The 27116-nt window shown below is 46.1% G+C and overlaps 1 protein-coding gene across 9 annotated transcripts in view; it reads left to right on the forward strand.

The window, feature by feature from the left end:
• The window catches only part of LOC138583059 (uncharacterized), a 433873-nt gene that overhangs the window by 187375 nt on the left and 219382 nt on the right, over positions 1 to 27116 (forward strand). For all 9 annotated transcript variants that reach the window (XM_069654971.1, XM_069654972.1, XM_069654966.1 and 6 more), the window contains one exon: positions 280 to 404. In XM_069654971.1, coding sequence (XP_069511072.1) covers positions 280 to 404 — 125 coding nt within the window. The remainder of the gene's footprint in view (positions 1 to 279; positions 405 to 27116) is intronic.

Genomic DNA, 27116 nt, shown 5'->3' on the forward strand with positions numbered 1-27116 from the left:
CATGGATTACACATAAACCTCTGCAAGCCCTAGCTACTCTAGTAGTAGGCAGGCGGAAGATGCCTTTTTACATCTACTGGTAAAACTCTTGGAAAGTTCCAGATTGATAACATTTAATAGAAAAATGATTGACTTGGTGTATTTTTCAACAATACTTGATTCCCGCTTCAATATGTGCATGCCCCCTTTACATAGAATTGTGGATAATTGGGATTTGAGCCACACTTTGGCTTTGGCTTCTCATAGTTGTGATACAGTTTCTTTTCTGTTATTTATTAGGCATGACGTGCCCAGTTTGGAACAAAGGGCTGAAGCTGTTGGACTGAACAGGAATGAATCAAAGAGGGACCTGGAAGACCACAGATGCGAACAGGCTGCGTCAAGTTCTAATGATTTAAAACCAGGTACAATAATAATGCTTTCTTCTCCTGAATCTGTGATTCTTTCTCATTAAGAGGAAATCTAATTGTTCATTCTACTTCACATGCATGCCCACCTCACCTAGTTTCTTGTTGGATCTTGTGCAAATGCTTCCACCCCCCTCGATGGGCACCAGAGTTGGCAGAAACTTACTGCTGTGGACACGCAAGACCTTATGAACTCCTTCATAAGCTTGCCACAAAGATGTTCATATTTGGGGCATTGGCCGACAAGCATTTTAGTGATGCTGAGGGAAATCCATGTGCTTGATGGTCCTCTTCCCTTTCGGTACTTTTGAAAATGGGAACAATCCCGTTGCCCCAAACAAGGTGCTAACTGTGAATGGGATCTGAAGCAAATTTACGAGCACAATATTGAGATCAACTAAAATGCTTAAGGTACGCAATGGTAAGGGCCCACTGGTATGTCAGAAAAGTCAAATAATCAAAGGATTAATATGATGGGGTGTCAACAGATTTAACAATTTGAGATTCATAGTCATGGCCATGGATTTTAATGATTGACATTAAATGTTATGGAAGATCAGTATTGAGTCAGTAAACACTATGGGCCTCATTACAGGTTGGGCGGTCCGGAATTAACAGTGGCGGTAATCCCGCCGCCACTGTTAATTCCGGACTGCCCGATCCCGAGTCCTGCAGGCGGAAGGTGATCTTCCCGCCAGGTCTGACCTGGCGGGTTGAATACCTCCCGCCTGCAGGCGGACGTGGAAACACCGGCACCATCACGAGATGGTGCCGGTGTTTCCACTTCCCCATTCCCATTGAGTCCAATGCGACTCGATGGGAATGGGGATTTACACCATTCCGCCTCCGGGATTCCCAGGACACCAGGGTCATAAGGCCCTGGTATTTCCGGGAGTCACGGAGGCGGAATGGTAATACGAGTCCGGCGGTAACCAGGCAGTTTTACTGCCGCGGTTACCGCCGGACTCGTAATGAGGCTCTATGTCATCTACGTACATATAGTCTAACGCCATAATCATATTAACAATGTTTCTTTTTTTCCATTAGTTTTGGTTATAATTTAACAACTGTAGAATAGTGCACTATCAGGAGGATATTGATTTATGATGTAGTATTGGTTAAATATGTCACTAAGCAACAAGACTTTGAGGAACATATTTGTGCAGACTTTCTTCCACCCATCAAACATACAAATATCCACCATTAAACTTTAAGACTTTAAGTTGGAGTTTTTAATAGTATTGATTAATCAATAGTCAAGTACTCATAATCTCAGCTGGAAATCGCCACAATCTATTCTGATGACTTAAAATCTGCACAGGTTGTATTGAGGAATACCCTGCCACGTTAACTGTATCAAAAACTCTGCCGCTGGATGCTCTGTACATTTCTGCACATTGTTCGAAAGACCTGACTCCCAAAAGTGCCCTCTTCTGGTGATGAAGAATTGCACTCAAAACATTAGCATCTCGCCGGCAGTTCAATAAGGAGATAGTTGCACTAGCCCTGCAGTACAGTTTGTGTTCCTGTTGCACTCTGGTCTTCCATGTATTACACTCCTGGGTTAGTTCCCTATATCCTTCTGTCTGTTATCAAAATCTAAGTATTCAACAAATCTATGAATTGCTGATTTCCTCCACAAAAGGATTACCTACATCTTAATGTAATTTGCTGTTTGTCAAAACAGGCTGTACATGTGTTTTGAACCCGCCAGAGCTAATCATTGGTTAAACCTTATGTACATGTCTGCTCATGTAGTAAAGCTCTTGTGATTAATGTATTGGTGACTGTATTTCTTTTACAAAGTTGTCCTGCTCATCACAGAAGCCCAAGTACATCCTGCACAAGCCCCTTAGGGTATGCTCTCCTTGGCGCGCAGCGTTTTCTTAGTTGCCCATTTTGTTTAACCAGCCTTTAGTGCATGGAGATTGGCTGCTTGCTGCCAGGGGGTGGAGGGTTGGGTTTCTTCTTAAAACATTTTTTATTTTGTTGCTATTATTTAGTTTGGGAGGCGAGAGTGTTTTTACCTAGGGGAGGGGGATATAAACGTTGAAAGCAGCTTTTGCATTGTTTGTTGTTGGATGTAGACCCCTCCTTTCAAGGGGTCGTGTTGAACGAAATTGTTTACAAAAGATGAAAATAAAAAAGAAAAAGGTATAACATTGTTTTCAGTAATAAAAAATGGTCGTGGCATTTTAACAAATTAAATATTCTATTACAATACTTGGGTGGCATTTTCAACTGGACTTCTGAGAATGCCTTCTGTAACATTATTATTATTATTATTATTAGGGTATTTATTGAGTGTGGATCTAGCTTTGGGAAGCAACAGAGAACTTTACAATCAGAGGGGGAAGAATAAGGTTAAGGAGCAGAGAAAAAAGGGAGCGGGAGCTAACATGAGGAGAGGGAGGGCAGTTTGGTAGCAAAACATACCAGAAAGGGGCCCATATATAGGGTATAGTCCTATTTCCTTTTCACTTCGACTTCCAAGGGATCCCAAATGTCTTTCCTGGCAACTTGCCACTAATCATATGAAAGTTCATAATCACTGTTGGAAAAATAATAACAGAGGCACTGCCAGGGTTGCAACTGTGTCAGTCCAATGAGGGTGCTTCATGTGACCCGAGAGAGATGATGCCCAATGAATTGGCAACACTGACATGTTGCATTCGGAGTAGGCACTGTGAGACCTACGCAAACGCTTGTGGGCTGTGCATGCATATTGAATCCCACTGCGAAATGCACTGAGGCTGGCTAGCTCCTTCTCTGAGCTGTTCTTCGCTGTGGAAAATAAGTGGTGGAGATCGGAGGGAGGAGAATGTCGTTTCCTCCTGTCCTCTTTGTGTGTCCTTCAGGATTCAGAAGCGTGGTTGAAGTTATGTTTCTGAAGGTTTTATTTCTTTTTGGGCTAACTAGTTTTTCCCCAGCCACTTCCTTTATCCCCTCCCTTGCCCCGCTATCTTCCAGGTGCTTTCTTCTGCTTAGGCCTTTAGTCAAGACAGACTCTGAGGGTTTGGGGTCCAGGTGCACCTACTGATTCGTCTGAAACTCCCTCTGAAACTTTCCTATCAGATTGTGCGGTGAGTATAGACACAGGCCCAGTCTCCTGGAATAGCTATGTGAGCTTCTGCAAAACGAGTTTGGTGATTACTTGTTTATGTGACTACCCCTTTTTGATCCCCCACTCACTCTTATTGTTAGTTGTAAAGAAGACGTGTCCAGCTTGTGGAGCTGCCATGGGTATTTGTATGCAGAGTTATTTTGTTTTTAGCCTATTCCCTGTTCTCTCTTTTTACATGAAGCATGAGGATCAAAGCACTCTCACAGTCTCTTCTCAGTCACCTTCTGCCTCCAGTATGTGCTTTGACAGCCATAGTGTGAACAACATAACATCTTCTGTTTATTCTTAATATCGTCATAGAGCTGCTCTTTACATCATTTTGCTGGTCCCCGAGAGCGGCACGTTTAGTTACTGTGCAGCCTTGCACTGTCCTCTACAATCACGGAATGCCCCGGCTCACTACGCCTCCGTGGAGCAAGCATCACCTTGGGCAAGCTGCCAGAACACGCATGGCTGCTTCCCCTGCTCGCCAAGATCACAGTCCGCTTTTAGTGTCCATTTCAACATACTGTGCTGCACAAACAAATGCCTATATTTCTAAGTGAGCATAGAGAGTGGGGTCTCCATGGACACTAAAGCAGTTTCAGGGATAACTGTTTTGTGCAAACCTTTAGATAAATAACCACACGACTCTGAGAACACAGTAAACATTTGAAACTAGATACTGTTTAGATAGGTTCTTAATCATGATCCCTGCTCAGTTAAGCCTACAGACAATTCAGGTTATGGTGAAGGTGTAGACATATTCAGCCTCAGTCCCTCTCTCAAGTAGCCGCAGGATCTTAATGTAAATGAGGCTCCTATGGTTTGGTTCAAATTATGTCCTTTTGGGTAAGTGGGCATAAAAGTACATTTTCCCAGATTTGTTTAGGTGTGCGGAAGTCCCCTGCCCGGGTATGGGGGCACGCAGGAAGGTGGTTCAAGGTGCCGAGTGCCACCCCAATCAATGGATGTTGGACCTGAAGTGTGTAGGGGGAAGATCCCCTGCTCACCGTGCCTCGATCCCAAGTACCTGGCAGAGGACAGTAACATGAGCGGAGCATTGGCCATGCCCACATCCCTGCTCAGTAAGTGAGGAATCACAAAGCTCTCCCTCACAGGGCCCAAAGATGCAGCACTGAAGTTGTGGGCACCCCACTTAAGGTAATCACCCCCAAATAAGCAGAGGTGCCGCTGCTATGGGGACAATTTCCTGTGCAACTAGCACTTTAGAACCATCTAATTGAGAATTTGCAGGACACATGCTGAATCTCATGATCCCACAAACAGTCTTTGAAATCCATGACTCCCAGAACATTGGGAGACTGGTGCTTGGAACCACTCTACCTTAACAGTGTTCCTCAATGATCACATATATTTTAGGGGAAACTTGTACTAATTGTCTAACTCATTCAACATTTCATTTGTATGTTTGTGTTTTATTACATTTCTATAGTGCTTGACGTCTAAGCGCTGAACAAAGTAACCAGCAGTACAAATCATAAGAACAGACACTCATTGATCTGTTGGTTTTGTGACTAAGAAAATGGGTTTTAAGATGGGACTTGAAAAGAGAAAGAGGATATGGAAGGCAAAGAAAGGAGCAAGAAGAACAAAGGAACGAACATGTGAGGGGTGCACAGGGAATGAAGAACAGTTTGAAGAAAGAGCGATTCAGAACGAAGTGAACGAGCAGGAGAGAAAGAGATTAAAGAGGGGAGAGATCAGGAGGGGAAAACCCTTGAAAACACTTAAATAAAGAGAAAATTCAAAAGTAAACAATTTTCAAAAAAAAGCCAACGCAAACAGTGTAGAGCAGAGGAAATGGAATCACGAGGGGAGAGGGTACAAATAACCCAAATTGAAGACTGGTAAACAGAACGAAGTGGAGTAAGGTGTGATGCAGGGAGACCAAGAAGAAGAGAAGAGCAGTAAAACAGGCAGGAAAAAACGAATGAAGAGAAGTTTAGTGGCGGGAAAGGTAAAAAAACGACAGGCTTTTTGAATATTGAAAAGTTGATATCGGCAAGAGTGAGAAAAAGAGGAGACATGACAAGAAAAGGATGATGAAGGGTCACGAATGATGCCAAGATTACGGGCAGAGGGATAAATAAGAAGAGGGGAGGGAAGAAAAGAAAGAAGTGGGTGGGAGAGGAGGAGGAATAGTTGGGAAAGGAAAGGAGGGAAAAACAGAGCCTCTGTTTTTAAGAAATTCAGGGAAAAATAGTGAAAGGACATCCAAGAATGGATAGCAGTGTGAAGAGTGAGAAGAGTGGCTAGACCAGTAAAAGAAGATAAAGATAAAAAGATTTGCGAATCATCTGCATAAAGAGGACAGGAGAAACTGAAAGATAAAATAATTGAAACAAGAGAGGTGCAGAGAGAAAAGAGAAGAATGACCAAGAACTGAGCCTTGAGGAACACCATGCAGAAGAGGAAGGGTGAGAAAAGAGTGACCAGCCCAGGAAACAGAAAGTGTGCCCTACAAGGTAGCAAAGAAACCAATTCAGCACTGAGTCCCGGAAACCCAAATTAGAAAGGGAGGAAAGAAGAATAGTGTGGTTGACCATGTCAAAAGCGGCAGTGAGATCAAGAAGAACGAGTAGGGAGTAAAGTTTAGAGTAACGAGAAAAAAGTATTTAGTTGGTGCCAGACAGAAGTGCAGTTTCCATAGAATGACGGGCCTGAAATCAGACTGAAAAGAAGGTAAGAGAGAGTGTTCATTAATGAAGGAAGAAACCTGGATATAAACAATGCGCTCAAGAAGCTTAGAAAGAAAAGGAAGAAGAGATATTGGCCAAGAATTTGAGGGCAGTGAAGAATCAGGGGTAGGTTTTTTCAGAATGGAAAGTAGAGAAGCATGCTTAAAGTGAAAGGGGACTAGAAAGTTGGGTATTAAATAGGGCAGTAAGATAGGGCAGACGTGATGAGTAAACCGGTAGGATTAAGGAAGATGGAAGAGAGTCATCTGGGGAAGAAGTAGAATGAGCCCTGGCTAAGGCAGAAGAAATATCATCTAAAAGAGGTTGTAATGTACAATATGCAGGGAGCGAGGGATCAGAGTTGTGCAAGGATAGAGAAGGTACAATAAAAGACATTTTTTGGGTGAAATAATTAGCAACGCCCGATGCAGAGTGGCTGAGGGATCAAGGGAGGAGGGGGAACGAATGTGATTCAGATTTTGAAAATGACAAGTATGAGAAGCAAGTGAAGCAAAAAGAGAATGAAAGTATTGTTGTTTAGCAGAAAGGAGAGAAGATAAAGAATATAGGTTGGTTACTGTCCTCAGCCTTCCCAAGGGAGCACCGAAAGGACTGAAGGGAAGAGGACACACAGGACTTGGAGGGCCTGTGAGAAGGTAATAACTCAACAGAAGGATAGAGTAGATCAAGTGAATCAGACAAAGTAACAGACATAATTGAAGAGGCAGAGTCAGCAGAAATAGAAGGAAGAGTTGAGATAACAGCAGAGGAAAAGGAAGTAGGATCAAAGAGTCGGAAATCACAACGGCAAAAAATAGATGATTGAGGGAGAGAAGGAAGAAGAGAATAAGAAGAAGAGAGTAGAAAGTGGTCAGAAGAGTAAATGGGAAGAGCTGTGACTGAGGTAGAGGTAGGAATAGAAAAATATATTGGATCAAGAGAAGACCCAGATGTATGGGAATTTGGGGTTGGAATTCATAGAAATGAGTAAGAATGAAGAATAGACAGAAGCAGAACAGCGACATGGGTGGAAGAAAGATGAAGATTAAAATCTCCCAAGAGAAATAAAAGAGCAGAAGAAGGCAGAAGAGTTGACAGGAGAATATCAAGGTCATTGCAGAAGGAAGAACCCAGACCAGGAGGTTGATATATGATGACAAAGTTAAGGAAACGACAAGAAAAGGAACATTAATGATATTCAAAAGTTGAAAAACAGGGACGATCGAACTGAGAGTGAGACAAGGCAGAGGGAACACTAGGCAGGATGCCAACACCATTACAGTGTTAGAGCCACATTAAATGTATGAGAAAAATCAGTCAGGGGGATAAATAAGGTTGGACATATTGCCAGAAGAGGGATTGTTGGTGTAGGCAAAGAAGTGGGATGCTATCATAGGGGAAGTAAGGAAGAAAGACAACAAGAATAAACTAAAATGGTTACGAGTTCTCCAATAGTTGAACAAAAAAAAAAGAATCCCTGATAACAAGGGGAGGGCGTATGCAGAGATGTAAGTAGGTATGATCTAACAGTGGAGACTAGTAGCAGGAGAAAGGAAGTGAGAGCCAGGGGACCAGAGCGGTCAGAAACAGCATAGCGGGAGTAGAACTGCTGCCAGCTGTGGACTGTGGCTGATAGTGCAGCAGATTTGGCTGGGACTTCTAGTAGACTAGAACACTTACCCGAAGGGTTGCCAATCCCATCCTCCTATTTGGAAGGCAGCATAGTCCACAACTCAGTACAGGCAGTCGCCAGGAAGGATCACAGAAGCCAGCATAAAATCCAAGATGGTCACTTGGCCATATTTAGGGTTGCTCCCAACCCTTGCACCCAGATCAGTCACAGTGCTGCCTTAAGGATCCAATGAATCATTGTCTTCACTCAGTTTCCCCTCCCAGGTGCAGACCCTCAGGGCACCATCAAAGAAGAGAAGGCAACATTGTATAAATACACCTCAACCCACTGGCTTGGTTTGGGTTGTTTAAGCAGGTTCCACTTGCCGGTTGGTGGAGTTTAAAGAGTGTTACGAAGATTTTGAAGGAGTGGAGGCAGCTGGGGGTTAAGGAGGGAGAATGAGTCCAGAGGATATGGTAGACAGCTGGAGGAGGTGGTATTAGGAGACGGTGGTAAACCATGGGAGGAAGTGTAACGGGAGAAAGTGGAGCCAAAGTCAGTAAGAGCGGCAAGGTTCTGGTGGCAAGTTCAGCCTTGGACAGGACCAGACAGTGGGTTTATTAACTACACAGGGACAGGAAGGTGGTTGTCAATTCAGAGCGGTGGAGGGCAAGGCATCCAATACTGGAGCTGAGGAATGGCCCTGTGGTCTAGAGTGGTGGTAGTGATTCCTGGCTTTCCATACTACATGCTGCTTGAGCAAGTGCAACAGTAAGTCCACAAGGAGTTACAAACAGTGGACCTGGACCTAGACCAAACATGAAGATTGGTTGTTTGAGAGCCTTGGCAACAGGACCTGGGAAAACCCCATACTGGACTGCTGCCACCCTGGGACTGGAGAACCTGACATTCCAGGGTGAGTGACTTTTATTAGTGATCCTTGAGATGTTCTCATTTCCGGATTTTGATTTCTTTGTTGAACCATGTGACTTATGAAAATAAAAAGCCTAAAATCTCCATGGTGTGCCGAGTTTCTTGTGCGTTCCATGAGACCTCTGTGAAAAGGGGGACATTAAATGGACACCTGTGGTTTTGCATAGAGTGTGGGGATCTGCACAGGTTTTAGATGGCAGAGTTCTTTCACTTGTCTGCTGCCTGCGCCTGGCTGGCCTAGGGGCACTGTTGTGGCCTACACAAGTGTTACATCAGAATAAACACACACCTACATATTTGGGCCAAACTACCACAGAATAACCACTATGCTGCAATATTGGTGAAGGGAAATAACACAGGATCTCCAAACATAGGTAGCAGAAATATATATTGTATTTTGTTTTGCATATAGTAAGGTGCCATATGTGGGTGTCTACATATTCCCGCGGCCCACATTTGTATGACTTATAGGGTGTATTGCTTATAAAATGCTTAGCTTGCAAAATAAAATATGTTGACCCTGGTATTTCCTTCTCTGGGTTTCTTACATACGGTGCAGCCAGAAATGCCCAGCTAAGCACCAAGATTGGGGTTTTTGGGGGCAGAAAATCACGATGGAGGATAACAATGGCACTCTGTTCCCGCTCTTATAGCAGAACACAGCAATGGAGGGTCTCACTGATGCACACCCAGTGACTAAATAGTGCAGTTAGCAAGGTCAAACCATTGGAAAGTCACTGGAGCTTAACCTCAACAGGAGCACTTCTGTGGAACCTCATTAACCCCAACTGGGTCAGCCTTTGCATCCCTAACCTGTATCACCGCCTGCAACCCTCTGTATCCCCGCTGACCAAATCATTTCAACCGTACCCTTAATATTCTATCCAAATTGTAACTGTATTTGTAAATCTTATTGTTGCGCCCCTCTGTGGTAGAGTGCTCAGTTGCTTTACAATTAGGTTTGCACTATATGTACCAAATCATGCAATGTTCCATGTACCATGTGTGTTCTGACCACAACGCAGCATTTAAACATGTAATGTTGGTGGACCATATGTGCATGTAATGTGCATATAACCTTTGCCATATGTGCTTGCAGTGTGCATGAATTTTATTGCAGAGCCCGCAACTGCAATCAGTTGATCTAGCGTTATATAGTTGTGTTTATACGTGTTATTTTCCAACACAATTTTTTTTTTTATAACACATTTTATTGGTTTTATAACATACAACCGCTGGGTCTTCTAGGGCCAGCGTCTAAACAACAATAGTACTCATAACAGTGTTAAAGGTAACGTTGGATGGAGAAAAACACTCATATGGAACACATACTGTATGCTTTCATGTAGTCTTCGATACACAGTGTAATGTGGTTTGATAAGCTAGCGGGTGTTCATGGGTATTGTCCTCACCCTTTAGTCTATGATGTTATGATGTCAAAGGCACAATAGTTCACATCGTGTCTTCCCAGCGCTGCCATACCTTGTCTGCTTTTTCAGGACAGCCTCTGGCTCTATAGACCCTCCTTTGTATTGCGATGCAGATTTCTACATCAGTTATCCACTGCTCCACTTGTGGCGGTTCAGCTGCTCCCCATAGGCGTGCTATGTTTCTTTTGCATATTGCTGTTGTAGTCATGAGGCAGAGTTTCTCATATTTTGACAGGTCCATCTCGCTGCCCACTCCTAGTATCAAGAGTTTGGAGTCTCTGGGGATCGTCTGGTTCAGAACCCTTGACAGTACATCGCAGCATTGCTGCCAGTATTGACAGATTACTGGGCATTCCCACAGTATATGGAAGAAGGTTCCATCCTCCTCCTCCTCCCGGCAGCGCAGACATTTGGGTTCAGCTATTTTACCCCAGTGGTACAGGGCTACTCTCGGATAGTAGATCCTGTGTAGTATCTTCAGTTGTACTAGGCGTAGTCTAGCTGATATGGTGACTTCCCTGGGGTACATTAGGATTTGGACTCAATCTTCTGACATTTCTCCCACTTCAGCCTCCCATCTCAACTTCAATCGCTCCAATTCCGGTGTGGCAAAGGAGGTGATGACACTATACATAACAGTAGTGACTTTGGCTGGAATATGGTCCACCACTATGTTCCGTTCCAGTGGAGTAGAGTCTGCCATGTCAGAGAGGGCGGGGAGGTGCTGCTGCAGAGCATGCCGAAGCTGTGTATAGTGGTATCTCTCTGTTTCCGGAAGGTCGAAGGTCGAAGGTCAAGATTAGTTCATCAAAAGGTCTAATGGATCCCTCCTCCATAATGTCCTGCACTTTTTCTATACCATGTCTCATCCACGCCGGCCATTTCGGTAGTTTAATCACCTCAGGGAGGTTCCTATTATTCCATAGTGGCTGTAGTGGAGTGATTTTATCCCCCCAGCCTATAAAGGTGTGTGACTCTGCCCAGATGCCTGGTGTGTGCGAGGTCATGTCGCGAGGAGATGCTCTAGGTGTCACCGCGTATAGTTCCATGGGGGGGACTCTCTCACATGTGGTAGTGTTGGGTCGGCGTGTAAAGCATCGTTTATTACCGCCATCTGGCTGGCCCAATAGTATGTCTGTAATCTCGGTAGACCGATACCTCCTTCCCAAATTGACCTTTGTAGTGTTTGAAGGGCTATTCTCGGGTGGCCACCTCCCCACAGGAGTTGCCTAAGTACACAATCTATCTCCTGGAACGTCTTGGTCGGTATATGCAGTGGAGCATTCTGTAGTACGTACAAGTACCTTGGAAGTGTTAGCATCTTGAACAGTGCAGCACGCCCTAAAAGGGTCAAGGGTAGAGACTTCCAATGTTGCACATCCCTTGTGAACCTTTCCGTAATAGGCTGCAGGTTATTCAGTGTGTAGTCGTTGAGATTTCTTGTAATCCGGACACCCAGATATCGAAACTGTTCATGTGCAACTTTGTATGGGCAGGGCTCAGGGGTCTCGTTTCCTAGATGATTCTTTCGAATAATGTGGATTTGGATCGGTTCACCCTCAGGCCACTGAAGGTACCGTATTCCTGCACTAGCTGTGTTACCACTGGACATGCTGTTTTAGGTTGTTGGAGGTATATCAGTAGGTCATCCGCATATAGTGAGACTCTGTCTTCCCATTCTGATCCTCCAGGGATGCCGTCCCAGGTTCGTGTATCTCGCAGCCATTGAGCCAGTGGCTCCATGGCCAGTGCGAAAAGGAGGGCCGATAGTGGACAGCCTCGTCGCGTCCCTTTGCCCAGTGCGAAGGATCGCAACGTCCAACCGTTCACCCTTACTTCAGCCATCGGCGCCTCATACAGCAGTTGGATCCAGGTTAGGAAACGTTCGCCAATCCCCATCTTGCGCATAATCACCCAGAGGGCCTCCCAGTGGACCGAGTCGAAGGCCTTCTCAAAGTCCACTGCGAGTACTCCTACAGGGGTATCCAGGGTTTGGGCGCGCTCAATGGCCAGGTGAAGTCTGCGTATGTTCATCCTCGTGGATCTACCGGGCATAAAACCACATTAATCTGGGTGTATTAGGGATGTTATGACCTGTTGTAGACGTGTCGCTAGTAGTTTCGCCAGTATCTTCGTCTCGCTATTAATCAGAGATATTGGTCGATAGGAGCCGCAATCGTCCGGGGGTTTGTCTGCTTTGGGCAACACAATTATTGTCGCCTTCCTCAAATCTGCTGGTAGACTGCCTACGTTTTGGGCATGTTGGTACATTTTAAGTAGATGTGGGGCCACTTCGGTTCTGCCTATCTTCTTCCAGGTTTCAATGGGAAAGCCATTCGGGCCAGGTGTCTTTCCAGACTGGAGGTGCATCATAGCTGCCACTATCTCGTCTTCTGTGATTTCCATTTCCAGCATAGCCGCTTGTTCCGCATTGAGAGAGGGGAGGACGATCTTTTCTAGCACAGAAATTTCAGTGGGAAGCTCGGGTGCCCTGTATAGTTTCTCATAATATTTAGCAAATTCCTCTGCGATGTCTGCGTCTATTGATCTCGTTTCGGCATTTTGTGTTCTGATTGCTCTTACTTGGTTGTGTCCCTCATCCCTCCGCTCAAGCCACGCTAGCATATTTCCAGCTTTGTCTCCTGTTTTGTAGATTCTGGCTCTCATCGCTCCGTGCGCCTGTTTAGCATTGTCCAGCGCAATATTTTGTAGCCTTTTCTGAGCTAGGATCAGGGCTCTATTCGTGTCGGGGGTGTCTTGGATTAGGTGTGTTTCCTCCGCTAATTTGACGTTTGATTCTGCTTCCCTTGTTGATTCCAGGTGTGCTTTCTTTTGTGCCGTGGTCCAGGCGTTGATCTCTCCACGAATCACAGTTTTATAAGCTTCCCACAGAGTGATAGGGGAGTCCACTGTTCCTTCATTTAATTCGAAGTACGTTGTGCTAGCGTTCTGTAGTCGTTCTACTAGTTCCGGGGATCCCAGATGGTAGTTGTTCAACCTCCATACCATGAGCAGGGGGGAGTGATCCGAGATGCCTCTTGGGAGGTATTCTGCCTGTGTCGCTGTGTGTATTATTGATGCTGGTATAAAGAAATAGTCTAGGCGTGACAAAGATGCGTGCACCCCAGAGTAGGAGTATCCCTTGCCTTCCGGGTGGAGATTCCGCCACACATCTCTAATTCCAAAAGCTTCGACGAAGTTGGCTAGGTTAGTTCAGCGATTCAGATCTCTACTGCGCAGGTGTGTGCGGTCTCGAACATTATCCATTACATCGTTGAAATCTCCCCCCAGGATTAGGATGTCTGACGTGTCCAACGTGAGCAGTGGTGTAATGTCTTCTATCAGCGTGGCTTGTAGCGTGGGTGGGGCATAGATCGCCAGTAGGGAGATTGTTTTGTTCCAGAGCGTGCCCGTGACATGCGTGTACCTGCCTCCAGTGTCTTGAGTTGCGTCCGTGAGGGTGAAAGGAAGCCTTTTATGTATTAGAATTATTACCCCTCTGGCTCCCATCGTGAATCCTGCCTGTATTGCCGTGCGGTAGTTGTATCGCTTAAACAGTGCATTGGTTGTACCCGCTAGGTGGGTTTCAGTTAAGAAAGCTATATCTGGGCTATGTCTATTGAGAAATTGCCGCACTAATCGTCTCTTCAGACTGCTTCCTAGACCATTTACGTTCCAGGTGAGGAGTTTTAAGGTCCGAGTTTTAGTGTCTTGTGAGCTCATTTAGGCGTTTGTGGGTAAAGTGACAACAATGTTCTTTGAATACTGGCCATTGTGTTCATGCGTATCTCGGCAGAGAACAACGGCCTATTTCGCTCCACAACCTGTGTCGCGAATACTTCGGTGTTCCATTGAGTTTGTCCATCCTTTAAACATAGAAACACATACCCAACTCCCCCTTCCCTATACTTCACCTCCAACTGAAGCATCTGTCGCCCCATAGTAACTCAAATACAAATGAACTTCTAAGTAAGTTCCAAGGAAGGATCTTTCCCAGGGGGGGGTTCTCTTTCTTGTGCCGAATGTTAGCGTTTTACGTGGTGGGGTGCTTCTCGTGGTTCAGCCGGAGGTATGGCAGCAGTGCGCCCGCTTATTGTGGTAGGGTATTCCGTCCCTTCACTGTAGGATGTTACATTATTCAGTGTTCAACCGGTTTCGCAGCAGGATCTGGAGCCTCTTGTTCGTTCTGCTCCGGGTCTCCCCTTGGGGAGGCCCGCCGTGGTCTAGGCCTGGGTCTTCCTCCGTTTTCCTGGTCTCGTGGACCAATCTCCTTCATTATGAGCCTCGGCCCATTTCCAGGCTTCTTGTGGGTCTGTAAAGTGGACAGTTGATCCCTTATGGTGAATCTTGAGTTGGGCCGTGAAGAGAAGGCTGTATTTCACCTTCAACTGTGCCAATTGCTTTTTAAGTGGCTCAAAGGATTGCCTTGCGCGTTGCACCTCCCGGGTGTAGTCTGGAAAAAAGGCTATTCGCGACCCATTATGTGTAATTGACCCATGTGAGCGTGACATTTGCAGGAGAGCGTCCCTGTCACGATAGTTAAGCAATCTGGCAATTATTGTCCGGGACGGAGCACCTGGGGTCAGTCTGCCCGATGGCATTCTGTGGGCCCTCTCTACAGAGAAAAACTTTGAGAAAGAGTGGGGTTCAAAAATGTCAGTGAGCCACTGTTCAAGAAATAACTCCATGCACTGCCCCTCCTCCCCTTCCGGTAGGCCCAGAATGCGGACGTTGTTGCGGCGAGACCTTCCCTCTCCCTCATCCACTCTAGCCTCCAGAGTTTTCAGGCGGGTCAGGGCTTGGGACAGCTGTCTGTCTATCCCACTGATGTTGTCCTCAGCCTCTGAGATACGAGTTGCTCGGCTTCACCAGTTCTGGAGGTTAGTTTTTGTAAATAATGCCACAGGAAGGAGACATCCGCTGCGATACTATCCATCTTAATCTCCATGGAGGAGCGGGAACTGGCGATGGCAGCCATGACATCTCGCAAGGAGAGGGGTACTTCATCTGGCGGGGAATTCGGTCATGCAGCCACTCCAGTCTGAGCCGGGGCGGCAGCGACCGCAAATTGGTCCATGCTGCTTTGGGTTGATGCTTTCTTTTGCCTATCTTTCCCCATCTCGATGTGCGTTTAGTGCTGCAATGGAGGGATCAGCGCTGCTTAACCAGTCCCAGGGGCAGAAGCCGACTCCCAGCGGGGATCGGCACCCTTGTTGTCACCCCTTCCTGGTGGTTTCTCCCCCACTGTGCGATGTGTTGTCGCCTGTCTTTCACCGGGAGCAGTTGCCAGATGGGGTTTGTGTTTCAGAACACTGCCCGTATGGGACCGTGAGTGTCCTCCGTAGTGGGTCCGGTGTCCGCACTGCCAAGAGACCCTGAGAAGGGCCCTCGCCGTATCACTGGTCTCCTATTGGGCTCGGCTCCAACTGCTGGCCTGTAGGGCCCCTCCGTGCCCTCCACCCTCTCCCCCGTAGGGAGAGATCACCCCCTCTCTACGGATATTTTCCTAGGTTGATTGTTCAGGGAAGTCGGGAGGGGTCGAGGGAGGAGGGGGGCCTACTTACTTGTTGTACTTCGGAGTTGCCTCTAGTGCAGGTGATGGTCCTCTTCCGCAAACCACTCCCCGTGTGGCTTTACGGCCCGATAGCACAGGGAGGTGGAGAAGGCACGCCGCGCCCGGGATCGTCACCAGGCTTCGGCGGCCATCTTGAATACAGGTCACGGGCCAGAGGCCCTCAGTGTACGGTCTTCCAAGCTTTCTGCTCCCACGTCCAGGCAAGCATCAAAGGATTACCCAGACAGTGGCACCTATAGCTGGATCAGGTGCACACAGCATGTGGGTCCCAGGGGTGTCAGTGGGTGGATCCGTCGTTATGCTCCGGCAGCAGCGCTACTATCCAGCTGTGATCTGTTTCCTCACGAGGACCTTTCGTGCAGGGAAAAGAGGGGGTACCAAGTGTTTTCGCCCTCTTTCTGCCTTATGTTTTCGGACTCCTGAGACTACTATTACTTTTTAGTTTTGGACGTTTTTTTTCTCAATTTTTTCTCGTAATGTGGACATAGGGTGACTTTTGTCCGTGTCTCCTTTTCTCTTCCTCTCCATGTGCAGTACTTATGCGGTGTTGCTTTCCATTTGTGGTGCCGTATATGGTGATTTTGTGAACGGGTCCCAGCAATATAGCCTAACAGAGGTAAAGTATGTGTATACTTTAGGGGTGATGGAATACACTTGGGTGTTTCTCCTGATTTGGTGTAAACGTGTGGAGTGTCATTTTTGTCAAGGTGGCATTATAGCTTCACTTGGTGTGGTTTCTCCTTACTGGTGTGTGGTACTAGTAGATATAGCGGTGACAGTCCAAGTGTGTGATGTTTGTTTTCACTCACAATGCAGGTTGTAGATCCAGTAGGGCGACTTGAAGTGCCCATTTACTGAAGAAAAACTTGATTTAAGAAGTTTTGTCGCTACTTCATGGGATTGTGTCCCCGACGCTACTGACCATCATTCAAAGAGGTACAGTAGTTTGTAGTTCGAAGAGGAAGACCACGTTTTTGGCCTTCCTTGGCGAGCCTGTTTTGGGCAAATGTTGTGATGCCCAGATGGGCTTTTTGTTATTGATAACCTTTTGGCTCACTGTCTGATATCCGTTGTTTTGGGTGTCATTTGTAGGTGACTCCTCGCGTGGATTATCTTTCTTGCTGACTCAGGATCACAAGGTGGTGAAAATTTATGAAATATGGTTCTCCCCTGAAGAAAGTTCTAGCATTTAAAAGCCTGAAGAACTGAAACATGTTGGGATATGTTGATAATCGACACATTGTTTAAATGTCTAGCGGATGTTAAATGTTATGTGTATGTGAAATTTTTAACGTTGTAAAGAAGTTTTGTGGTATATGTTCCCATTAGATTGGTGTTATACCCACCATGTGGGTCATAAATCTTGGGTTACAGGAAAGTTTTATAACAAGTTGGTACAACAATGTTTTATTGAGTATTGGATATTGAAATTAAAAAGATTTAATGTCAGAAAAGTTCTGTGTTATAATCCTAGTCCATTTCGTCAGGACTTAAAGGTATGGGTGATTATTGGTCATCCTTTCTCATCCTTTCTCAGACAGATGAGCATTCCAACTATCTAAGGTTTCATACCTGATCTCCTTTGTGTATACATACATAATTGGAGTTTTACATGTTTATATTATCCACGTTCGTCTTGACGGTCTTCGACTACATTGCTGTCCAACAGAAATTGCCTGAACTCGCCCCAGATATCTTTCGGGCGACATGTTGTTGGCAATAGACTGGAGTATACTTCTTCGTTATCTTTTGCCCAGATCATGTCCTTCACCCGTTCTTCCAGTACAGGAGGTTCTCTGCTTTTCCAACGCATTAGTATTACACGTTTTGCTAATAATAGGCCTAGATTCAGGAGTTTGCGCCGGATCGGGCTCATACTGCACACAACACCTAGCGCACATGTCACCGGTCCCAAGTCTATAGGCTGGTCCGACATTCAACTGAGTGCTTCACGCACATCAGCCCAGTATCCAGCGAGTTTTTTGCATGACCACAGCATATGAAATATGCCTGCTGCTTCTCTTCCGCATCTCAGGCATTCTCCCGACAATGAGTTGTACATGCATTTGAGACTGGCTGGAGCAAGATGGACTCTGTTCAGTATCTTAAAATATATCAGGCGATATCTGGAGTTACAAGATATATTCTTCGTTAACCAACATATTTCTGACAAGTGTGCATCTGTAAGGGTGATTCCTAGGTCCAGTTCCCGTTCCCCTCTAACATCTGGAGCTTGGACTTTCCAGGTTGGCAGGGTGGTTTTGTATGGTGTAGAGGCTGACTTCATTACCCGGCTAGGGGAAAGTATATGTCCCAAGCTTGGATGTGATGGTGGCTCCCCGAGGAAACCCTCCCACGTGTTTGCTATTGCCGAGAGTAGCCTGAGGCATTGCATCCTTTGCATCGGGGTATCATCAACAATTGCCTTGATGCCATCCCAGCTAACACATTGTTTATCAACATATAAATCCCTGAAGTGGTTTATGCCTTTGTTTCTCCAGTGTGTGGCCAATTTCACATCCTGTGTAGGGGGTGGATGTATGGTGCGTCCCATATAGTCATGACTGGGTTATATAACACAGCACTATTGGGGATGCCCGTTAGCCTGTTCCATGCTCTACATGTAACCAGAGTGGGGCTTCTCGATTTCCCTTCCGACAGTATTTCTAGGAGCCTCGCTGGGTCCCCTCCATTTGATTCTAGTATCACGTGTGAAGCCACGGGACCACACTCCGTCCAGTATACTGACTAACAGGCCTGTGCTGCGAGAAAGTAAAGCTCAGTCGGGGGCAGCTAGTCCCCCCTGTTCATATGGTTTGGTCATCCGTTTCCAACTCACCCTTGCCTGCCCTTTCCATATAAACACTGAGCATGCTCCTTGAATCCTGGAGAGGAAGGATCTTCCAAGCCTCACTCGGACTGCGCTGAACAGAGAGAACAATTTGGGTAATATAATCATTTTAACCAATACTAGGCGGCCCATAAGCGAGATTGGGAGGTGATTCCAGCGGCTGAGTTTAGTGCAGAGTGCATATATTAGTTTGCCATAATTGAGAGTGCGTGCAAGCTGTGTCGTACATGCTATCTCTACTCCTAGATATTTCACCCTATGGGGTGCCCATTGGAGTCCATGCAATTGCCCAGGCTGTTTAATCATATCCATTAGGGGAAACACTTTAGGTTAGCGTTCAACCTCAGACTGGAGTATTCTCTGAATTCTTTTACTGCTTCTAGTACTTTTAGCAGGTGTCTCTCTGGGTTCCTCACGTATAGCATTATTTTGTCGGCGTAGAGAGTTATAAACTCTATTCTGCCGGTCAGTGGTATCCCCGCTCGATTGTGTCTAACCCTCAGTAAATCGGCTAGTGGCTCGATCACCAAGGTGAACAGTAGTGGGGACAGTGGGCAGCCTTGCCTTGTTCCCCGGGCCAGTTTCAAGATTGACGATAGTGTCCCATTAACACGCACCCTCGCATAAGGTTGTGTGTAGAGTATACAGACCCACTTTATAAAGTTCAGGCCAAATCCATAGTTGTTCAGGACTCTGAATAGGAAAGGCCAGTATACAGTGTTGAAGGCTTTTTGCATGTCCAATGCCATTGTGACCCCTTCAGTGTTTTTAGGGATTTCCGCCAGTATGTTGTAGCACTGTCGAATGTTGGACGCCGTGGATCTGCCTAATACAAACCACCTGATATTCGTGGACCGTGTGTGGCATTAGTGGGTTGAGGTGGGTTGCTAGTATCTTCGCGAACACTTTTGCATCAGTATTTATGAGGGATAATGGGTGATAAGAACCACATTCCTCAGGTGGTTTCCCTGGTTTAAGTAGCAAGGTTATGACTGCTTTGCGTGTTGTGTCTGGCAGTATGCCGGTTTCCAGTGCTTCAGACCACACTGCGTGAAGACATGGGGCCAGTACCTCTATGTACTCTTTGTAAAACTCTGCACTTAGCCCATCAGAGCCGGGAGCCTTCCCGCCCGTTAAGGCCTTTATGGCTTCTTTTATTTCGGTCATTGTCACGGGGCTATCTAAGGCGTCTCTGGTTTCATTGGACGACAGGTTGGTGGGTATCTTGGCTAGATAATTGTCTATTTAACCTTCTGTTGCTGTGCTTTGGGGGGAGTGCAGTTCAGCATAAAAGTCATAGAAGACTTCACTACTCGCCTCTTAGCTTGTGACTACTATCCCATCCCTCCTGGTTATACATGGGATATTCGTGTTCCCTGTTTCTCCGCGTACCATTTGCGCCAGCAGTTTACCTGGCCTTTCTTGTTTGCCAAATCTCTGTGCAGCCGCGGTGTATCGAAGTAGCGTATTTCGTGATCTGCCACTGCACGAAAATCGTCTAATTGTGTTTTGATGTCAGTTACTGTCTGCGCTTTCGGAGAAGTAGCATACTGTTCTTGAAGCTTGGCTATCGCTTCTTCTCTTCTCCCCAGTTCCCTCCGTATATCTCTGAGTACTCCGTTATGTGGACATGGCGACACCTCTAATATAGGCCTTGAATGCTTGCCATAGCACTGCCTGACTGGTGACGGAACCGTCATTATGCTAAAAGAATTCAGCGATATGCTGGAGCAGGCTAGTTTTATATACTGGGTCTGCCAATGCAATTGCCTTGAAGCACCATAGTGACTTTTTCTGGAATGGCCATTGATAGCAGCACCGGTGAGTGGTCTGATGGTGTTCTAGGTAGTTTTCTAGCCTCTGACGACCAGCCCAATATTCCCTATGATACCAAACATAGGTATATCCTAGAGTGTATATCATGCACAGATGAGTAAAAGGTGTATGCCCTCTGTGGGCCGTGTAATGATCGCCAAGGATCCATTAGCCCCAGGTCTGCTAGGTGTGTGCGTATTTCCCAAGCTGCACCTGTCGGGGGGTCTAGGGGTATTCGACGTTCGATCAAGGTCTACATCTAGTATAGTGTTAAAGTCCCCTCCACAGATGATCAGGGCTGTTGGATACTTAGCACATTTCTGAAAGACCTCGGTATAATACTCTGGGGTCGTCAATATTGGGGCCGTAGATGTTGATCAGTAGTACTTCGGTATTGGCTAGTTTACCATGTATAACAATGTATCTGCCATTTGGGTCACTTTCAGTTGTGAGGTGTGTGAATGGTAGTGTTTTGTGTACCATTATCATGACTCCCCGGGCTCTGGTTGAGTATGACGTGTAGCATCGGTGATCCCCCCCTACCCAGGTGTGATCTCGGATGTCCTTAGAGCACCCAAGACCAGGCAAAGTTTAGTAAGGGCATAACCAAAGAAGAGACATTTTTGAAGATCCATGCCAGGGTGGTGTGCAATGGCGCACACCTGCTTTTTTCATATTTGTTCTTGTTTTTTTCTTTTGCCAATTTTTATGTGATTAATTGTTTTTTTTTGTTTTCTGTTTTTTTATGGAAGGTCCAGGATCCGGTCAGCCCTGGTGGAAAAAGGGTCTCCCTCTTTTCCTCTCTCTCTCCCTCCCTTTCTCCCTCTCCTCCTTCTCTCTCTCTCTCCCTTCTCTCTCTCTCTCTCCCTTCTCTCTCTCTCTCTCCCTTCTCTCCCTCTTCTCACACTCTCTCTCTTTCTTTCTCTTTTTCTCACTCTCTTTCTTGATAACCTTTTTTCTCCTCTTCAGGAATAAACAAAGATGCCTGATCGACCTCTCGTTTATGTGTGGATAATAATAAATAAAAACAAAGGGGGGGTCTGGGAATCTCTCTACCAGCACGAACACAGCCCAATGACCTGTTCTTGGGTGAATAACCCCTGGGAGAGACTCTACCAAGTCTTTAGCTCACTGTCCTTTTCACAGAGAAGAAATTTCCCTGCATATCAGCCTTTGTCCTGCCCAGGGGCAGTCCAGCGCGGAAATGCTAGGCAATTCTCCTCTGAACAAGAGTACCATCAGTAACCCCATACACGTGTTTCAGCCTTGTTGGGCATCATCAGTGAGGTGAAACTGTTGCCTCTCTAAGAACAGTGAGCAAGGGGTCCACGTCTGGATTGCCCTGTTAACTTAGGGTGAAACCCAAAGTTAATGTCCAGCAAACAAAGGGGGGTCTGGGAATCTCTCTACCAGCACGAACACAGCCCAATGAGCTGTTCTTGGGTGAATAACCCCTGGGAGAGACTCTACCAAGTCTTTAGCTCACTGTCCTTTTCACAGCCTTGTTGGGCATCATCAGTGAGGTGAAACTGTTGCCTCACTGATGATGCCCAACAAGGCTGAAACACGTGTATGGGGTAACTGATGGTACTCTTGTTCAGAGGAGAATTGCCTAGCATTTCGGCGCTGGACTGCCCCTGGGCAGGACAAAGGCTGATATGCGGGGAAATTTCTTCTCTGTGAAAAGGACAGTGAGCTAAAGACTTGGTAGAGTCTCTCCCAGGGGTTATTCACCCAAGAACAGGTCATTGGGCTGTGTTCGTGCTGGTAGAGAGATTCCCAGACCCCCCTTTGTTTGCATACATTAACTTTGGGTTTCACCCTAAGTTAACAGGGCAATCCAGACGTGGACCCCTTGCCCACTGTTCTTAGAGAGGCAACAGTTTCACCTCACTGATGATGCCCAACAAGGCTGAAACACGTGTATGGGGTTACTGATGGTACTCTTGTTCAGAGGAGAATTGCCTAGCATTTCGGCGCTGGACTGCCCCTGGGCAGGACAAAGGCTGATATGCGGGGAAATTTCTTCTCTGTGAAAAGGACAGTGAGCTAAAGACTTGGTAGAGTCTCTCCCAGGGGTTATTCACCCAAGAACAGGTCATTGGGCTGTGTTCGTGCTGGTAGAGAGATTCCCAGACCCCCCTTTGTTAATAATAAATAAAGATGTTATTTAGTTTAGAAATGTGGTAGTACTATGTTGTTTTGTATGACACGGGTTGTGGTTGTTGGAGTGGATGAAGGGATGTTTGTTATATGGGTTGGCCATATAAAGGGGGGGATGGACAGTTGGGGAGAAAATGCGAATTTGTCTATATAAAGAAGGAACTACAAAATGTCTCACTTTTTGCCAGCCACCCCTACAAGTTTTCTTAGACGAATGAAACGGGAAGTATGAATGATGTATGATTTACATAAGGTGTTGGGTTTTGACCCTATTTCAGAATGTCAAAACATTGAATAGTTATAATAATGGTACTCTGATATGCGCATTGCAGGAAGGAAATCAATGAAAGATGTTACGTGTGTGCACTTATCCAGCACACATCAGGGGCTCCTAAGGTTTTTAGTTCCATATCCAGTCCCAATTACAGAGGCACAATGCTTGGTACATCTTGCACTATAAGGGATAAAGGGCACATTCCAGGCACATAGTGTGCAGTTGAGGAGCATTGATCTACATCCAGCGTTATGCAATGGCAACACAAAATACTGCCAGTGTCTACAAGGACCATATTTCTCCTTGGGAGGTTACTCAAATGACAATGACAAATGGCAGAGCATCACATTGATGTGCCTGGCATATGGGCTTATCGAGTACAGCGAAGAAACAATATCCCAAATAGAGACTATGTGTGCGCAAATATGGGCCCAACACATCACAAGGCTGACACGGATTACAACAAAGAAGCCAGTGCGAATAGATTGAGCCAAACATCTTGAACTTTGTTTTAGCAATGAAGGAACAGTTCCTGGTGGCGCAAACACACAGTGCAACCACACTCTCGTGATCCCTGGTATGACGAAAGGTACAGCAGCAGTGATGGATTACTACTGGGTTTGTGGCCAACAAGCCTACTTGCAACTCCTACCATCTTGGAGGGTCAGGTGTTCACTGGCCACCCTGCACTCAGTGCTACTAGTAATCCTGGATGAACACCGGAAGGGAGAAGAAATGCCGGTCGCTGTCGAGGTGCAAACAGTCACACTAGCACCTAAAGAAGCAGAAAGAAGCTTGTAGATCACACAAGAATTTGGTATGCTGCCAGAAAAAGGATGATTTTAACGGCGGGGAAGAAAGAAAAGCTCAAACTGTCAAAAGACTGTTCCGCACTGCTCAGAGGAATACCTGACAAGTATTGGCTTTTTAGCTCAGCAGAGATTTTCTTTTTCATCTTTTTTGGCTCCTGCACTTTTCTACCCTCGGAGGATGCTGAGAATGAGTCACTATCCCACGTCATCAAGGCGGTGCACAATCCAGCTGTTCAAATGAAGGAATAAGGTGGAGTACAGAACACAGATTGGCTATCGCTTGCCTTTGATTGGGTTCTGTCATGGCTGGGGGAAGCGGTAAAAATACTGGTTCCTGTGATCATGTTCTTCTTGGTTCTCTTCTGCACGTGCCAATGGGGTCTCCAATTATGTGTTCCTATAGTCCCTAATAGTGCAAAGATGATGGTATCATTTGGGGGACCTAAAACACCTTGCCATACAATAAACGGCGAAACTCAAACTAATATTTCTGGGGTTATAGATATGTCGGGTGGGGATGAGTTTGTTACTACAGAAGTAACGAAGGGGGGGAATGTTGGGAAGGAGCCTAGTGCTTTCCTTCATTTCCAAACATTCCAAGCACTTTAGAACTAGGGAAGATTTCTGTTAACTATTTTCTAAGCACTCCAAGAGTCCAGGGGGGAGGAGGGTCCCTAAATATAGTTAGGAATGAAACATAAGTGCAAACAACTATTCAGATGGATATATATATATGGAAAACTGTTACATTGTAAGTTAGCTTTGCTGAAAGCCCACATTAAAGTCAGGCTGTGCTAAATATAGATTACAGGCAGGCTGGTAGAGAGCACAAGGTAACTCAGCAGCAGTTCCTGTCAATCACAAGCCAATGGAGACTAAAAAAGATTCAAGGCACAACAGAATACTATGGGAAAACAGGATTTTTTTTGTTGGAATTACTGGACCAGATCAAAATAAGTTTATTGTTACGCTCACCTGGCTCCCACAGAGGCATCGATCTGAACTGGACAGCTGCGGTCTCCACCAATGTGACCCGTAGGGCCGAGATGACGGACTGGACTGGGGAATTAACCACTCGTGGAGTTGAGTGTAAATCCCCCCACACCCCCGCTGTTCTCCCCACGGATCACCTTTGATGTCCCCTCTTATAGTCTCACCTGATGGTTTGAAAAGATGAGCTCTCCATCCTGCATTGAGCGCAGGGGCGCGTTGATAACCAGTTGCTTCACTGGCTCGAAGGAATTGGTGAGTTCCAGAACAATATTGACTCCGAAAAGTATGTAGTTTGTAAGAGTTCAAATGCCTGACTTTCACTCTTGTCCGATTCCTTGCAGATTGCAGCTTGACCCTAGTGAAGAGTTCCTCGTGGCAACCGGTAATATTCTGGTAAGGATTTGTATTTCCAACACAGTTCGATAAATAATGTCAATATGTAACCTGTTGCTTTCTCCCTTATTCAGGGACTGAGAGAAAGTATGACGTCTTGGGGAATAATACCTCCGACGGTAAAATCAGGTAAGTCTAATGTGGTGAGGAGGGTTCCCCTTGATAGTCCCTTTGTTTCACCTTGCTGTCCTTTTGTTTCCCCTTAGGGCCCGGGATTCGGCAAAGATGCAGTGGAAGCTGCGCCGACCCGTGAAGAGGAATAGTACCCCCGGTGGTAAAATCAGGTAAGTCTATGGGGGGGTTACTAATATTCCTCTGTGTATTCCCTTGGCTCACCTTGCTGTTCTTGTCTACTCCTTAGGTGCCGGAATGCGGCGGGAACATGCAGGAGGATGCGGTGGAATGTGAAGATGCTGCGAAGGCCGGTGAGTTCAGCGCGGCGCTGCAGCAGGCGAGGCGATGCGCATAAAATAACTTCTTTCTTCCAGCTCGAAGGCGCGATGGCTCGGGAATTCAGGTAAGGATCAAAGGTATTGCTCTTGTTCTAACCTTTTCTCCTTCTTTCTCCCTTTTTCTAGGAGCTCCAAACTCGAGGCGGGCGTGGCAGAAGGCTGGATGCAGACTTTGCAGGCACGGTGAGCGTTAGGCTGCTGGATGCAGAATAACGCGAAGCATGTGCTGCTCTTTGGGCATGGTTTAAATAGCCTCCAAAGTAGTCCCAGGTAAGTATTCCTCCCCAGCCTAGTAAAAATAGTCCCTAGGTAAAATAGTCCCTTCCAAGCCTCATTTGGCTTGGAGCTCTTGCAGCATGGTCTGCATCAGGTAAGCTTGCAGCATGGTCTGCATCAGGTAAGTTCTACTTTATGAGCCTGGCGTCCATGGCGCCAGGACTGACTCTCCATATGAGCCTGGCGCCATAGGCGCCAGGACTGCACCCAAACAGCCCCTAGCAGGGGTTTTTGGGCTTTCCCAAAACAACTTGATGCCTGCTTTCGGGGTTGCTGGACCTGGTCTGGATCCCCGGGGGTAGGCATCATGACATTTATTGAGTTAAGTGCTGAGAGCATGGCGTGAAGATGTGTTTATGTATGAATGTTTATAACAGAGCAAATGATGCTACGTAAGAGCACAAAGTATTCCTGCATATGCAGCATAATGTTATGTAGCTTGTCCAAAACGTAACCTGGCCATGCACACTTGACTCTGCAGCATCCCTTGTATGGCAAGAAGGACAACTTTGGAGGAGCTCTGCTGGTATCCAGTGACCAAGTCAAGAGTATTTAAGCCCCAGTCCCAGCATCATTCTTCAGGACTTGGGAGCCAGCTAAGGACGACAGAATGCTTGTCTGAAATGGCAGAGTCCTCCGCAATTTCCCCGAATCCTCATGATCTGTAAAGATTAAAGTTTTGTTATCGCCTGCAAGATAGACTCATGGTTTTTAATTCCCTAGAGGGGTGCATTTACTCTGGTTTATGGTGATTATGGGTCCCCTGTATTTAAGGGGCGCCCCTGTAAATTGGGGTTTGCTTTCACTGGCCTGATGCCCCAACAAATGTGTTTTATAGTATCTGCGCGCCTATTCTTTTGACATATGCCATTATCACCATTATCTTCCGTGCTTTCACAGGCATCCCAAGACCTCTGACATTCCAGCTCAGTAATTTTATCTCTGCTAGGGTGCTGTCAGCCTTGTATGCCATGGTATAACAACCCAGTATCTTATAAATACAATGCAGTAACATATTGCTGTCTGTCTGTGCATTGTTTTTTAACTTTAACACCCCAACCAATTCCCTTTCCTGCCTCCCCACCCTCATAGTTCCCTGAACTTTAACTATGCATGTTGGTGTTTGGTTCCTCTGTGAAGGCCGTTCAGAGCCACAACCGAATGTTCGGTGTAACTTTGATTCCGCCATTCAAATTCTTGCGATTTTTCTATGGCGTGCAGCGGGCATCTTCATACATCCTATAATTCTTTTCCACTAGAGATTGGACACAATTCAGCTAATTTAATGCTCTGGACTCAAGCACGCCACTGAAGCTCACACGGGA

The sequence above is a fragment of the Ambystoma mexicanum genome, chromosome 3q (assembly GCF_040938575.1).
Source record: "Ambystoma mexicanum isolate Mex_15411 chromosome 3q, UKY_AmexF1_1, whole genome shotgun sequence".
NCBI classification, from domain to species: Eukaryota; Metazoa; Chordata; class Amphibia; order Caudata; family Ambystomatidae; genus Ambystoma; species Ambystoma mexicanum.